General features: G+C 36.1%; 2 protein-coding genes across 2 annotated transcripts; one reads left to right on the top strand and one right to left on the bottom strand.

Annotated features, from left to right (window-relative positions):
- Positions 240–4,115, top strand: LOC107609684 (oligoribonuclease). The gene is made up of 8 exons (XM_016311702.2): positions 240–500; positions 1,255–1,452; positions 1,824–1,900; positions 1,989–2,070; positions 2,303–2,358; positions 2,803–2,895; positions 3,148–3,238; positions 3,758–4,115. Exons 1-8 carry the CDS (start codon positions 380–382, stop codon positions 3,874–3,876), a joined length of 837 nt encoding a protein of 278 aa, XP_016167188.1. The 5' UTR covers positions 240–379; the 3' UTR covers positions 3,877–4,115.
- LOC107609375 (protein TRIGALACTOSYLDIACYLGLYCEROL 2, chloroplastic) lies at positions 4,975–8,502 on the bottom strand. The gene is made up of 7 exons (XM_016311321.2): positions 8,302–8,502; positions 7,575–8,134; positions 6,757–7,086; positions 6,108–6,223; positions 5,830–5,920; positions 5,612–5,738; positions 4,975–5,504 (listed from the first exon to the last, which is right to left on the bottom strand). Exons 2-6 carry the CDS (start codon positions 8,121–8,123, stop codon positions 5,646–5,648), a joined length of 1,179 nt encoding a protein of 392 aa, XP_016166807.1. The 5' UTR covers positions 8,124–8,134; positions 8,302–8,502; the 3' UTR covers positions 4,975–5,504; positions 5,612–5,645.

Genomic DNA, 15,824 nt, shown 5'->3' with positions numbered 1-15,824 from the left:
GCCAATAATTAACAAGTATAAATATTAAATTATCTTCAACAAATAAATTTTATTGATTTATATATATAAATTTTAGTAAATATAAATATAAATTATATAATTTATATATAAAAATTTATGTAAATAATTAAATATGAGTGTAAATTATTAGTGACATATAGCATTACTGATATAAAATTATGCATTTAGTTAAGAGTTTAATTTTAAATCATTTACAATATTAACCTATCTTCTCCATTGTTTCTAGAGAAATAGTATCTTACAAAAATATAAAAGTAGAAAACCATCAAAATTGAATGCAGAGTGGAGAGCGTGTGATATTTTTTCTTTCCAAATCAAGGTGCGTTTTTTTTTCACTCTGCACTTGCAAACGAAGCAAATGAGTGTCAGAAGAAGAAAAATGGAGAAACTTGCAAACTCTTTTTCGGTGTTAGAACTTGACGCTGATGATAGCCATGTCAACCCTCTTCCTCCTCCTTCCCCTTCCACTGCCACTCATGGTAATACTTCTATTATTATTATTATTATTATTATTATTATTATTATGTGATAAAAATTGAATTTTTCAGCTGCTGAAATTGGTATTTAGGGTTTCACTTTTGCTGTTGTGATTTATCTGGGTATTAATGGGAGGCTCAGTGAGCTTTGATAGTTATTCATGCTTGTGATTTATTGGGTGGTTGATGTTTTGTGACTTGTAAGCTCATTCTTCAACTTTAGAGTAATAGATTTTGTTTTGATTGAGATTACTTTGGAGCAAATTAGATATCATGTTATTGTCCTTGGTGAAGAAATTTGAGCTTTATTGTGCTGTATTTCTGATATAAACACATGCCGAGTTTTTCTTCTGTGTGATTAATGTGTGTTTATATGAATGTTCCTGTACATGATAAAAATCACTAGTGTAAAAGAAAAGGAAAGTGTTCACCTGATTAGCTCCAATTCGAGTTTTGTTTAGTGAGTAGACTGATTTGGTAAGAAGTATAAAAGAAACTAAGTTGGAGTACCTACAAGATCATTAGTCAAGGCTGGATTTTGCTGCACCGATGATCGAACAATTATGTTTTGGTAGCCTCTTCTTGGTCGAGTGAGAAAAAGGCGGTTGTATTGAGACATTTGCCATGCTGTTTTGATATTTTTAATTAGATTATGTGTATTAGCTACTAAACTTTGTCAACAGTTGCTTCTTGGTAGGAGTGTTTTGCTGATTAGAATTGTGAGAGCTAACAGCTGCAATATACTTCTTTGGTGCAGGTCATAGCGATGAGAGAGTTAATGGCAATGGTGACACTTCTCTGGTAAAAATTGAGAAACAAAAAAGTGATAAGAGAGTTAATGGCAACAATGCTGACTCTTCAGTAGCGAAAGATGATGAACAAAACCAACTCAATGTAGCGGCTCCTTTATGTGAATACAAGATGCCTCTTGTTTGGATTGACTTGGAAATGACCGGTAAGCTTGTAGAACGAATGAATATTTTTCATTTGTGATTGATGTTCATAAACTGCTAAATTAGTCAGTGGCAACTAATAACATTATGTGATATATTACACACATTGATACTTTGGTATCATAGCATTACAGTTATTTGCCTTCAGCATGGCTCTACGTCTAAAGTAGAATTCGAAAGATAGCCTTCTTTATAGCAGTCTAGAATTTTAGACAACTTCAAAGTAAATATTCTATAAAGATATGCTTTCCAAAGATCGTAGTATTTATTATTTAGTGCCTGATGCTCTCCCACCCACCACACACACACACACACACACACGTGCATGCACACATTTCATTTTTGAAGCATTAAACCTTCTCTATATGTGTAGGTTTAAATATTGAAGTGGATAGAATACTGGAGATTGCTTGTATAATTACAGATGGAAATTTAACCAAATCGGTGGAGGTAGTTTCTCATTTCATATCACATTTTCATGATTGTTGGTTTTATATTACATTAAGTTGTCTATGAAAGCAATTTTCTGTGATTTTAGGGTCCGGATTTGGTCATCCACCAAAGTAAGGAGTGCCTTGACAGAATGGGAGAATGGTGTCAAAGTCATCATGCGGCCAGTGGTGAGTAGAATTCTTTTGTAACTTTATTTTTCTTGATTTGAAAAAAGAAAAGAAGAGAGGGAAGATCATGGCTATGATAGATATCCTTAGGTGAGGGAATATGAAGAAATTTGATACTATATTGTTCATGTATGGTTGATTGGTAACTATCTATTTACAATTATTTAGCTTTATTTTTTCTTTTCCAGTGAATTGAGATTTGGGATTGACTAATGCTTGTCAATAAATTTAGGTTTAACAAAAAAGGTGCTTAAAAGTACAATTAGCGAAAGAGAAGCTGAAAAGCAGGTTTGTACTTTCTAGTAAGTATAGTACCAGCTCTATTTTATAAGAAATTATGCTTATCCAGTTGATCAGAACTGTGGTTTCGTATATATTCAATTTGCTGGTGAAGAAACATAAATTACTTGTTTTCCTTCTCAATATCACAATTCGACTCATCATAAATGGATGCCTTGTCTTGTGCTATCCCATGTTGCAATTGGAGCCTGAAAGTTGATCTTATAGGTAGATGGATGTAGCATAATGAATGCCTTCGTGTTTTCTCATCCCATGTTATGATTGTTCCTAGAAATTTGATCTTATAGATGTGATTTTCCCCCCAAGGAACTAAATACTTGCCAAACAGTTTTGATGTCGAAAAATTGCAACTTGAAAAAGTAGTTTTGGTGCACTTAACTTTATCGAAATCATTTCTGTAATGTAAATCTTCAATCCCTTGGAAAATTACAGGTTATTGAATTTGTTAAAAGACATCTTGGTTCATACACCTACTCCCCTCTCTTGGCAGGAAACTCGGTTTACGTGGATTTTCAATTTCTAAAGGTACAAATTCTTTCATAACCATCATGACAAAGATTTGTTAGAATTGTTTTTTATACTATACTACATTACTGGGTAAGTGATTATATCTTATACTTGAATTTAGAATCTATGTATAGAATTGAAAACCGATCCCTTTACCTTCTGCGTATGTTGATCAATGATCACGCCTTATTGAAAGTATATATATTTGTTATTTGCATGTTATATATATAACAAGTGCTTACTAGATTCTTATTTTCTTTGTGTTGGCAGAAATACATGCCGGAATTAGCTGCTCTCTTCTCTCATGTGCTTGTTGATGTTAGTAGCGTTAAAGCTCTTTGCATCCGCTGGTATCCAAGGGGTAAGAAATTATATAATTAGCATTTTATGCAATTTCTTTCATCTTTATGCATTGTATAATATGTTCAATAAACTTATAAACTTCAAATTCACCAAAAACAAAACTTAAATGCTTGAGATTGTTGGACAGTTCTAGTTGCTATAATCTGCGTTGTTTGCATAATCTAAGATGTGAACACGAATCTTTCGTTTTCTCGTATATCCAAGCATGCATTGAATTGGCTCCAAATCTAAACTCACAACTAATGTGATACAAGACCCAATTCAACCTAAATGCAAATATGATCCATGACAGGCATTATGGCGTCGTTTGATCCATATAGTTAAAATCTCATTTAGTAGAAAAAGGCTATGTTGTTGTTTTCAAGCTTTGAGTGATTATGATTTATCAATTGATATGGCCCATTTTTTTTTTTTGTTGAAAACATTTAAGAAAAAAAGAAAAAAAATATCTTTCATCGATTCTTGGTTTGTGAAGAAATCCTTGTTGATTTCCTTGTTTGTGAACCATCTTGTGCAGATCAGAAGAGAGCACCTTCAAAAGAAAACAAACACAGGGCCATGGATGATATTAGAGAAAGCATTGAGGAGCTTAGATACTACAAGGCAAGTATCTTCAAGCCCAAGTCCAAGAAGTGATGAAGTTGAAAGCAAAAGGCACCATTTGAATATTTAGAGGTGTTACATGTAAACCTCACAAGATTTTAGGGATGTAACAACTGGCTTGTGATTGTGGATACAATATATGTTTTTGCAACAGTTGTATAATCCCATAATATTGATTTTGCACGAGTAACGCTTGTAACCTTTTTTTAACTCCTTTAAGTCAATTCATGTACATTTATTTAAATGAGAAAAACGAAATGTTTTAATTTCAATTCGTGTCCATCAATTTAAATATTTTGGTTCTATTATTAAAGACAATAGAAAAATAAAAGATAATGTAAATTATAAGATTCAAGCAGGTTGGTCAAGATAACAAAAGACTTATTATATGCAACAATAAAGTACCGTTAAAACATTCAGGTAAATTTCAATGTATGTAATTGAGTATTAAATGAAGATGTTTTAATAGATAAGTGATCATACATGTAAGGACAGGATAACGAATGAAAATAACATTGTTTAAGAGATGTAAAATTTCGTTTTTAAGTGGTTTGAATATGTAAAGAGAAGGTCGATAAAGTATCCAGTAAAAATGGTGGATTAGGATTAGATCGACAAAAGGAATAGAAAGATCTTAAAAATGTCCGTGCATACAGTGGTCAAACGAAATTTGTGTAAACGATAGTAAACATTATACCATGACAGACAAATACAGTGTTTGAAATTTAGATATTCTTAAATTTTAGTGTATTTCAAATATAAGATATTAAGTAATATAATTAAATTTCCTTCTATTTTTAATTTTTTTGTTTGGTCGAGGTAAATTATATTCAATTTTTAGAGAGAAGTGGAAATTGAAATTCCTTCTCTTTTGGAAGGAATTAAAATTCTTAATTTTTAATAACCAAAATTTCTTATTAAAATCTCTTAATTTTGAATTCCCCTTAAAAAATATCCAAACACATTATTCTGTCATTAAAAAATTTAAATACTCTCTAAAATCACTTTCCCCACTTTAATTACCCCATCCACGCACTCTTAGAGAGGTAGAGTTGATTCTAGGTAAAATTTAGTGCATAATTGATTCTATAGTGATTTATGTTTGGTAATTCCTCGAAAATGATACTGACAGAAACTAAAAATAGTTGCACTTCTCTAGTATCTAGAGGCCATACTTGATTTTGGATAGAGGTAACGCAAAATTGATTCCCTGCCGAAAATCAATTCCAGCACCTCCCAAACAAACGAAATTATACTGTTTACAATCACAATGCCTATTTCCACATTCCACATTACTTACGAAACAAAGAGTAGGAGGAAACAAACAAACAACAAAAAGTTCAACTATGTAACCTATGGACAACTTCCTATAATACCATACTTGTCAAAATTAAGTGATCTAAAATATCCTGTTAATATTCAAATTGCAATTATGGTGATTGCCAACAAGCTGAAAATATCACCAATGAAACATTTTGAACAAGATTGCAACAAGTAACTTCACTAATTGCAATTATGCTGATTGCCAACATTTTGAAAATATCACCAATCAAATCCAGGGAGAGAAGTGAAACCATTTAAGAATCAGTCCATGTTGCACCATGAAGCAAGTGACTCCAAGCCAAGGAAGCGATTGGTTCTCTCACTAAAAAATAACTGTTCTGCTCATATTGAAAACAGGAAGTTTAATTTTTGTAACAACTAAGTGCAAGAAGAAACATAGGTAATGCCAGCTTAGAAATACCTACGTTGTTTATGGTATTATTACCTGTTATATTCCCACTTAAAAGATAAAATTGATCTCACAATAGCCTGCTGAGGTTCTTGATAAGTAGTTTCAAATTCTTTCTTGTGTTCTCATCACCAGTGAAACCCAGAATATCAGAGCTAATATTCTGTAATAATGAAACCAAAAAGCAAACAATAGAATTAAGTAAAAATTCACAATAATTAGACTCAGCAATTTCAAGATATCATGGGTCAAACCTCAATATTCTTCAGGGTAAAAATAAGGGTGTATATGGACTTTTGGATAAGTTCAGTGTTCTCAGGGGTCATAATTGATGAATGGACCCGTCTGCAAACAGAGGAGGTGATTTCTGTTAGCTGTCACAGTTCAAGGTTTTTACATTAATAATCATACAAATTACAACTGTTCTATCATCCCAGTGAAGTATCCTCATGCAGGGTCTATCCAAACATTCTAGTAACAATGTGCTACATGGTTATATGTTTAGATATATATGAACAATAATAGCCTTAACCTCAAATCATCAGTAGCTTGGGTAAGGCTTCGGGTTAAACCCTCAACTTCCTTCAACAGACCATTACCACGAACTTCGGCCAACAAAGGTTGAACATCTTCAGCCATGGCTTGCATCTGAGGCATCACTAAATCAAAACGAAAGTTTGGGCATGAGAATGCAAGAATTGATGAAGTATTACAAATAAAAAACCGCAAACACCTGGACCTACTGCAGAGGGATGATATATGAATATCAGAAAGATTTAGATGCACGTTTAGACACCTATATTATCTTAGTCAAGTCCCCGACGGTCTTGATTTGATTTTAATTAGGACTCTCCCATGCTATATAAAGAGGCTTAGTGGGTATAACATGAGAATCATGCTTTCCTTCTATATTCCATGATGTTTATTTCTAAGTCTGTAATAAACAATCATGTCCTAATTGCTACATCATACCATAATCAATGACAATAAAATTAAGATAAAGACACAAATGACAGAAGTACATGCAAATGCAATAAAGGGTAATGGAAGATACCAATCTTTTGTTCATAATCATGCATATATCCACTTTTAATTGACAAGAAATGTCCGGTTCAACAGTCTGGTCAGAAAATTTTATTTTGAGACCTCAAGCACACCAGCATCATGAAATTACATCACACCTGAATAAGAAGTGGTCTTGCTTCTTCAATGATGGAAAGAGCCCGTTCAGCCAATGAATAGCTTTTTGCGATACCAATTTCCTCTACATCTCTCCCAAGGCGAGTAAAGATCCCAACCAATGCATCCAAGCTTACTCCTTGATGACCCTTGATCTTTTCTCGATCACACACAATAAGACCTTCTTTAGAACATGATTGATCAAGAGGTCCAACAGAAGGTGTTGGAATTGGATCTTTGGGAGTGATATCAATTATAGTTTCCATAAGTAGACCCGATTGGTTAACCTCAACCAATGAATTGCGTGGTATAATTGTTTTATCATCTTCAACCTACAAATTGGAAACTAATTGCTTACTAATAGAAGGCAAATAAAACAACAAATATCAAACCAAAGCAGCATTGGCATAAATGTTATATATCATCTTTATCCTATAAAAATAGAAATCTAGTCACTTATTACTAGAAGACGGCAACTAAGACAACAAATATCAAACCAAAACGACAATGGAATAATTCCCTTTTTATAATTTTCAACCTATAAAAATCATAAACTAGTTCACATTATTACTAGAAGGCAGCAACTAAGGCAACAAATATCAAATCAAAGCAACAATGGAATAATTCCCTTTTTATCATTTTCAACCTACAAAATTTGAATCAACTAAAGGCAACAGATATCAAACCAAAACAACATTGGCATAATTGTTTTATATCATCTTCAACCTACAAAAGTAGAAAGAAAACTAATTGCTTAAACAACAAACATCAACCAAAGCAACAATTAAAACAATGGAAAGATTGTTACAATGATTCACACCTCAACAACTGCCTCAATGCTTTTCAAGGAAGGATTCACACGAATGACACTGCCAACGGTGACTCCTCTGATTCTCACAGGTGTTCCAGTGCATATACCACAGGCCTGCGCAAACTCGAAAACCGCAGTGTACTTTCTGAACTTAGATCTTATCTGGAAGCTCCTCAACCAAGCCAAGCTCAGCACAAAAAGCACAGTACCTGAGATCAAGAACAGTCCAACACCCCCTTCCCAAATGCTCCTATGACCAAACCCGAAATCACCTAACGGACGCAGAGTTTGCCTCCAAACTGTTCGAGGAATGTCCAGAACGACCGAAAGCGGGTTCTTCGATTCCGAAGTAGAAGAAGATGATGATGATTGTTGCGCATCACCACCACCACCACCAGAAGATGCAGTAACCCTTATCTTGTTTATTATCTGTTTGCGATGTCGAAATGGGAGAATTGGAACGCAATTCAAGGAAGTTCCGTGGTGTGGAATCAGCGAAGAAGCTTGAAATGATGATGAAACACGAACAAGTGTGGGGTTCACAACCACCATCTTCATAACTTTTGGTGCTGCAGAATGAAACTTGAAATCAAAACCATAACCATGGAAAATGTTGTTATCATCTTGAAATTGGAGAATAAACTACGAATTGAACAAGAAACATAGATCGCAATGAAAATGGAGATTTACAAATAGTAAGGGAAATTCAGAGCGACAGAGAGAAAGAGAGAGGAACCTGTGATGGTTGCGGAGGAGAGAGAGAGAGAGAGGAATGAACGTATGACTGAGTGACGAGTCAAAGAATGAGTGAGTGAATGAGCGAGTGATGAATTTGGGCCTATTGGGCCCACGTTAATCTCTTTCTTCGTGTGAGTGCTTGTCTCAGCACTACTTGGTTGACTAGAGTTTATTCCCCCTTCAAAGTTCAACCCATCAATTATTTATTCACAAATCACACATGAATCATGAACATTGAACAATGCATTCATACCTATGAACCACAAACACTTTCTTAATTTATTGTGTCAGATATATTTTGAGATAAGCCTCAATATAGTCTCTAAAGTTGCATTCGAGCCTCATAGTAGTCCCTGAACTTAAAAGTTCCTCAGAGTCATCCTCGAACTTGCATTCCGGGACTCAAAATTGTCCTTCCGGTAATTTCTGGACACCTGGCGCAATCGGAAAGCTTAGCTGGCAGCGTTGGTGACACGTGGGACTCACAGAAATGACGCCGTTTTGGCTGTGGCACCAAAATGACATGAAACGATGTCGTTTCACGCTGAATACGTCCCTCCCTCAACGTTTCAATAATGTATTGTCTCTTTCCTCTCTAAACACGAAACAAACACAACACAAAGTGAGGTTTCTTCTTCTTCCTCCCTCAATCTCCAATGGCGCATGTACGATTGCATTAACCGCACCGATTTCAGTGGAAGACTTTGGCTCTGGAGCATCGCTGTTTTCCTCTTCTTCATACACAAAGTTGGGAAGCCTGGTTTCTCTGAAAGAGGTAAGCCAAAAATGAAAAAAAAATGTGGTTCCTCTGTTTTTTTATATTGTTGTTAATCTAATATTCACAAAAGTTCATGCCGTTTTTTTCGATTGTAATTGGTGGGTATGAACGCCTCTGTTCTGTTCTCTGTGCTAGGGTTTGATCACTACTGGCTTTCGTAGTGGTTTGGCCAAGAAAATTGTAGAGTAGGAGTGTTTCTTGTGTTTTGATGATATGAAAACGTGTTCTTTATGTGTTAGGGTTTACTGCTCTTAGTGGAGAAGTTTCCAAACTGTTAATGTGTTTCAGAACAATGACTCTGATCAATGAATTTGTTAAACAGAGTTTGCATGATCACAGTAGAAGTAAAGATCTTTTGGGAGTTGAAATTTTTTGTAACTCTGATAATGGATTCTGAATTTGACTGATTTACCTAATTGCCTTTCTTTGTATCGGGTTGGTTTAGTTAAACTGAATGTAATATGTAATGCTGTTTAGTTAAACTGAATGTGTGATCATAATGGATTCTTGCATACATATGTTAGAATAATATAAAGTAAGTTTTGCAATTGCTAATGAAGTTAACTTAGCTATTGGAATAGTCAAGTTGTTTGATGAATTTGGTCTGGACTAGTGGATTAGTTGTGAGAAAGGGTATGTAAATTTGAATGGTTTGATCCATGAAGATTGAAGTTAATGTCTAGAGAACTGCTATCCTTAGTTAAACCAAAATAATGTTCTTGATTTCACACTTTCTCTGCATAGCTGGATCTGATTTCTTGATGTGACATCAGTAATGTTTATTCATTTTTTATTAGTGGACAATAATTGATTATTCTATACTTTCATATTTCCAATCTATTACTAGCAGTGATGTCTGATTTCAAACAATGAGTGTGATCAATGAATTTTTTTTTAAATATTGGCAGATGGGTGATCCGTTAATTACCATTATATTTCACCATGGAGGGTCGTTTATCACAGTGGCTGATGGGAGTATGTGTTATAACGGTGGAGAGATTTGTGAGTTGTCGGACATTGATACAGACACGCTGGATGTATTCTTCGTCCAAGACTATCACAAGAAAATTGGGTATGACAAGGTTAGCCAAACTTGGTGGCTGGTGCCTAATCGGCCTATGCAAACTGGTTTAAGAGCAATAGTAGATGATAAGGAGCTGATGGAGATGTGTTACCTGGCTCAGCAGAACAAGGGGATTATTCATGTGTACTATGAACATGGAGTATCTGAGCCTGTGTATATTGAGGAAGCAGAACAAGTGGTTTCTGGCAAGGAGCTGATGCTGATACCAACCATTATCCCCACCCCAAAACCCACTACCAATGCCACAGCTGAACCAATTCCCAACACAACACCATGCAATCCAACTTCTGAACCAAATAATACTACTGAATCCACAAAACCAAAGGAGCCACCTACCTCATTGGCTGCTGGTAACCGAAACAAAGCAGAAAAAATTTCCCTCCAACCCACTGTAAGTCTTGGACCTAAGCCCAATCCACCACCAAAAATAATGGCCCAACCCAGTAAAAGCAAGCCCAAAATCCCACAAAAAAAAATGTCCCAACCCACTGCAATTCCGAATCCTTGGTCCAAAGGAAAAGAAATCAAGAAGGCTAAAACAAAGAGAGGCTGTAAGAATGTAAAAATAGCAACAGCATGTGGAAGGAGGCCACTGACAAGAGCTGCTGCTACTGAAAATATTGCAAGAACAACTGGTAAAGGAAAATAGCCCAAGACAGCCTTTGTTGCTTTGTCTAGTTCAGAGGGATCCTCAGACAGCCATGACAGTGATGATAGTGCAGAGGATGAAGCATATAGGCCTGGTAGTGATGAAGTGTCCAATGAAGAAGACTTGCCTCCGGATAGGTCAGCAGCAAAGAGTAATGTAAAATTGAGAAGTAGGCCAGGGAAGAAACTTACAAAAGGAAAGAAGTCTGTTATGGTTGAAGATGATGATCTTGTTTGTGCAGACTCAGATTCTGAGGATGATGAAATCATTTTTGGACCGATTCCTAAGTTTGGATCATCATTTGCTCCTTATCATGATGTGCAGGATGATGCTTATAATGATTCTGATGGTGGAGACTCATGGCACTCGGAAGAAATGAAGACTCCTCCAAACTCTGAGGATGAGTTAGAGGAAGTTGATTCAGATGACGTATTCCCTGCATTTAGAGAAGGAGGGAGGTTTGGAGAGCTTAGACTAGAGGTTGGAATGACTTTCACTACAAAAATAGAGTTTAAAGAGGCTGTGCGTGAGTATTGCATACAAGAGGGTTGAAGGATTTGGTTTAAGAAGAACGATAACGTGAGGATGAGAGCTGTGTGTAAGGATGAGAGCTGTGGCTGGCTTATGTATGCCTCTAATAATACTGAGAACAATTGCTAGCAGATCAAGACATTCATGGATGACCACACTTGTGCAAGAGAGACCAAAAACAGACTAGCTAATAGGAAGTGGCTAGCCTGCAAATTGGTGAAGAAGCTAAGAAAATATCCGAATCTGAGACATTCCGAGGCTGCACAATATTTTAAGGCTAAATGTGATTTGGAACTAAACAAGTCTTCACTGACCAGGGCCTTAGGAGATGCTAGATCTGTTGTGTACGGTGATGCAGTTGCCCAATATGGCATGGTGAGGGATTATGGGCTGACACTGCTGAAGAGCAATCCAGGATCCACTGTCACAGTTGGGATTATACCTCAGCCCAACCCTGATGATGATCCAATTTTTGAGAAGATGTATGTTTGTTTGGAGGGATGTAAAAAGAATTTCTGGCTGGTTGCAGACCCCTCATAGGCTTGGATGGGGCTTTTCTGAAGACCCGGCATGGTGGTCAGATATTGTCTGCAATTGGCCAAGATGCAAACAACCATATATATGTTATTGCCTATGCAATTGTCCCTGTTGAGAACACTGAAAACTGGAGATGGTTCTTGGAATTACTTCATCAAGACATGGGGGATTATAAGAAGAACAAACTGTGTTTTATCTCAGATATACAGAAGGTATGCAATATTTATAGGTTGTCACTTAAAATGATGTTTATACACTGGGCTGCTGATTATATATGTTGAATTAATCTATTGTGACTTAAAATGATGTTTATACACTGGTTGTGACTTAATAGTTCTTAGTTATAACAAGTCACTGGTTGTTACTTATTAGTTACCTATTGGGTGTGTTTCAACATGATGATTATACACTGGGCTGCTGTCTATATATGCTGAATTAATCAATTGTGACTTATTTATACAGTAGTTGTGACTTAAGAGTTCTAAGTTATTTAGTGTCAATCTATCTATTGTAGTTACCTATATGATGTTAATACACTGGGCTACTGTCTATATATGCAGAATTAATCCTGGACTGATTATATGCTGCATAATGTTCTATCAATCTATTGTTACTCATTTATTCTGTTCTGCATAATGTTTTGTAACAGTGCTGTGTAGGGACTAGTTTGATGTCACTTACATAAGTTTAGGGACTAGTTTGATGTCACTTGAACAAGTCTAAGAACTATTTTGATGTCACTTATATAAGTGTAGGGACAGTTTTACTGCCCGAAAACAACTATCTGACCCCTTCTTTGGTATTTGAAAAGGGCCTTATAAATGCAGTTAAGGAGGTTTTTCCAGATGTCCATCACAGATTTTGTGTTTGGCACCTGTGGAAGAACTTCAATAAGCAATGGAAGGATCTCCAGCTTAGAAGGCTACTTTGGGATTGTGCAAGGTGTACTAGCTAAGATGGCTTCCTTGATATCATAAAAAAGATTGAAAGGGTTAATAAGGAAGCCTGGGAGTATTTGAACAAGTGGCCTAGAGACTCTTGGAGTCGGACATTCTTAAGTAATGCACCTAAAATAGATAACATCTGCAACAATGCCTGTAAAGTCTTCAACTCCAGGATCAAAGATGCTAGAGCTAAGCCTATTATCACACTCTTGGAAGAAGTCAGAATATATGATATGAGGTTGATAGCTAGGAACAAGGTGAAGCTGAATTCGAACACTGGAGTTCTACATCCTATACAGCGCAACAGGTTAAAAAAGATACGGAAGGAATCAAAAAATTGGGTCCTGATGTGGTCTGGTGACGCAGATTATGAGAAGTTTGAAGTACATGGCTAGCCGACCAACATGGTTGTGGACTTGGGAAAGAGGCTCTGCACATGTGGTTTCTGGCAATTGAGTGGTAATGTTTTTTAAATTCATTGTTTTAGTCTTATTATCATTATCAACCTTTATTGTAGGCTTACTGTTGTTGTCTTCGTTGTTATGTGAATGTTGTTTAGGGATGCCATGTGTGCATGCATGTGTTGCACTGGCAAGGGCTGGTAAGAGACCGGAGGACTATTGTCATCAGTGGTTGACCATGGAAGCATATAATAACACATATATCTTCCATATCAATCCAATTCCAGGTCAATCACTATGGGAAAAGTCACCATATAACAGACCACAAGCACCAAAATTTAGAAACAAGCCTGGACCACTTAAGAAAAAAAGAAGAAAAGATGCAGATGAGGAGCTAAGTGGGAGTAAGAAGTTGAAGACAAAGATGAAAAGAATATATAAAAAAGGTTGATGTTGTTGTTGTGGCGAAGCATAACACACCAGAATGAACTGTCCAAAGAGAGCTGCTGCCGAAGAGGCTGCTGCAGCACCACCCACTGCTGCTAATGGTGGTGAAGGTCAGGCCAACTTTGCTGCCCCTGTCCCAGAAGCCCCAACCGAAATCAATCTTGACCAAAGTCAACCACCCTTGAAAGCACCTGATGACTCTCAACAGGTTCACGAGCTTATATGATCATAAATTTATCATACTCACATCCTAACCTAGTTTACTATGTTACATTTTTTGGCTGATAGGTTCTACCCTCACCTGTTAGGCCGCCAAAGGTCCCTCTAAAAAGAAAGTTAGCCAAGCATTGTGAAAAACCACCTTCAGGAAGTAGCAATCCACCAGTAACCACCCTACCTGCTGCTACCCCACCAGGAAGTAGTCATACAGCAAGGAATCCCCCACCTAACCCTATGCAAGGTGCAACACAGGAAACTGCTACAAGGCTTGCAAATTTCATGAAGTTTGTGCCCAACCCTGGATTCAAGGCACCCAGACACAAAAAATGAAGATTAGGATGATTATGTTTAGGGAAAGCAGGCTGTTTTTTTGTATCTATTTTGCTGATGTTATTTACAATGCCTAAAACATTGTCCCAGTGTTGGAGATTTTAGTATTTGAATTTTATCAGGTCAATATGTCAACAACTTTGATATACTTGGTGTTTTGGCTCTATAATGCCTTTTTTGAATCAAACATTACCAATATGAATTATGAATTATGACTTTATTGAATTGAGTTTTCTCAGCCTTTTGTTTATATATTATCCTCTGTTACAGACTTAAGAGTAGTTCAAATCCTGTCCATTTCTATTTCATTGAAAAGAAGTCCAGGAACAGAAGTATGCATATAATCAAACACTTTAATTTCTATTTCTTTCAAACAAAAGGATAGGAACAAGTACATGAACAAGGAATGCATATAACATGCATGTCATTTGTTTTTTTCTAGATACAGTTGACCCTGCTGTCTATCCAGCTTTAATACAAGAACACCAATTACAATCAGCAGCATGAACACAAACATCAAAATTCTCCCCATTTTTAGAACCCTAATTTTAGCTTCTAATTTACCAAATTTCCAAGCCATCTTCATCTTCCATTCTTCATCATCAACTGAATGTCTTGTTCTATCATCACATGGCATGACATCTTCCAAAACTTTATCAACCCACAAAAATAATCCACACTATTTCTTACCCACAGTCTGCAAATCAAAGAAAATTCAATCAGAAAAATTTATATCCATAAATACAGCAATCAACAATAATAATACTTACATTGTAGTTTAGGCAACCCAGGAACGGTCTCCCTGGATTAGAATCCGTCCCTGACCACCGCAGCACCGGTCTCGACCCGCAGGCACACTATTCTGGCAAACGAGCTTCTCTATTTCTTTTCATTCTCCTCATGATGCTTCCAAATGATCGTGGGTTGTTCCAGCTCCCAGCTACATTACTCGTGCTAGCCATAACCATCGGGCTTCAGAGAGAGAGAAGAGAAGAACACAGCACCGACGAGAAGAGAGCAGAGTGAACAATGTGGCCTTCAAATTTGGGGATTAGGGTTTTAACTTCACCTGAGGGACCAAATTGAGTCGGAAGAGTTTACTCTGCCACATCAGCTAGTCGTTGTGAGTCCCACGTGTCACCAACGCTGCCAGCTAAGCTTTCCAGTTGCGCCAGGTGTCCAGAAATTACCGGAAGGACAACTTTGAGTCCCGGAGTGCAAGGTCGGGGATGACTCTGAGGAACTTTTAAGTTCAGGGACTACTATGAGGCTCGAGTGCAACTTCAGGGACTACATTGAGGCTTATTTCGATATATTTTCAACATGACATACATTGATATTTATTTGATACGCGTATCTTCTGCATCCAACCGTATCTTAATAAAAAATAAAAAAAATATTTTCGAACACGTTTTGGACACACCTAAAACTATCACATGTCAGCATGTCCAATCTTATTTTTAACATGTATTCTTAAAATGAGTTTAAAAATAGCATATATTATTAATTATTAAAACAAAATATACTTTAAATACTTTATATAATTAAAAAAATATTAAAAATTAATTTATATTTTTTATCAATAAAATACTAAATACTAA

Source organism: Arachis ipaensis, chromosome B07 (assembly GCF_000816755.2).
Source record: "Arachis ipaensis cultivar K30076 chromosome B07, Araip1.1, whole genome shotgun sequence".
Classification (NCBI taxonomy): domain Eukaryota; kingdom Viridiplantae; phylum Streptophyta; class Magnoliopsida; order Fabales; family Fabaceae; genus Arachis; species Arachis ipaensis.
The sequence above is the reverse complement of the archived record's forward strand: the minus strand, read 5'-3'. Positions and strand labels throughout refer to the sequence as shown.

Excerpts from the sequence above, each read along its gene's own strand:
- LOC107609684 (XM_016311702.2), top strand. The coding sequence starts at position 380 with ATGAGTGTCAGAAGAAGAAAAATGGAGAAACTTGCAAACTCTTTTTCG. Across the intron at positions 501-1,254 it reads CCCTTCCACTGCCACTCATG|GTCATAGCGATGAGAGAGTT; the intron begins GTAATACTTCTA and ends TCTTTGGTGCAG. Across the intron at positions 3,239-3,757 it reads CATCCGCTGGTATCCAAGGG|ATCAGAAGAGAGCACCTTCA; the intron begins GTAAGAAATTAT and ends CATCTTGTGCAG.
- LOC107609375 (XM_016311321.2), bottom strand. The coding sequence starts at position 8,123 with ATGAAGATGGTGGTTGTGAACCCCACACTTGTTCGTGTTTCATCATCA. Across the intron at positions 6,224-6,756 it reads CAAGACCACTTCTTATTCAG|ATGCAAGCCATGGCTGAAGA; the intron begins GTGTGATGTAAT and ends GTGATGCCTCAG. Across the intron at positions 5,921-6,107 it reads CAAGCTACTGATGATTTGAG|ACGGGTCCATTCATCAATTA; the intron begins GTTAAGGCTATT and ends CTCTGTTTGCAG.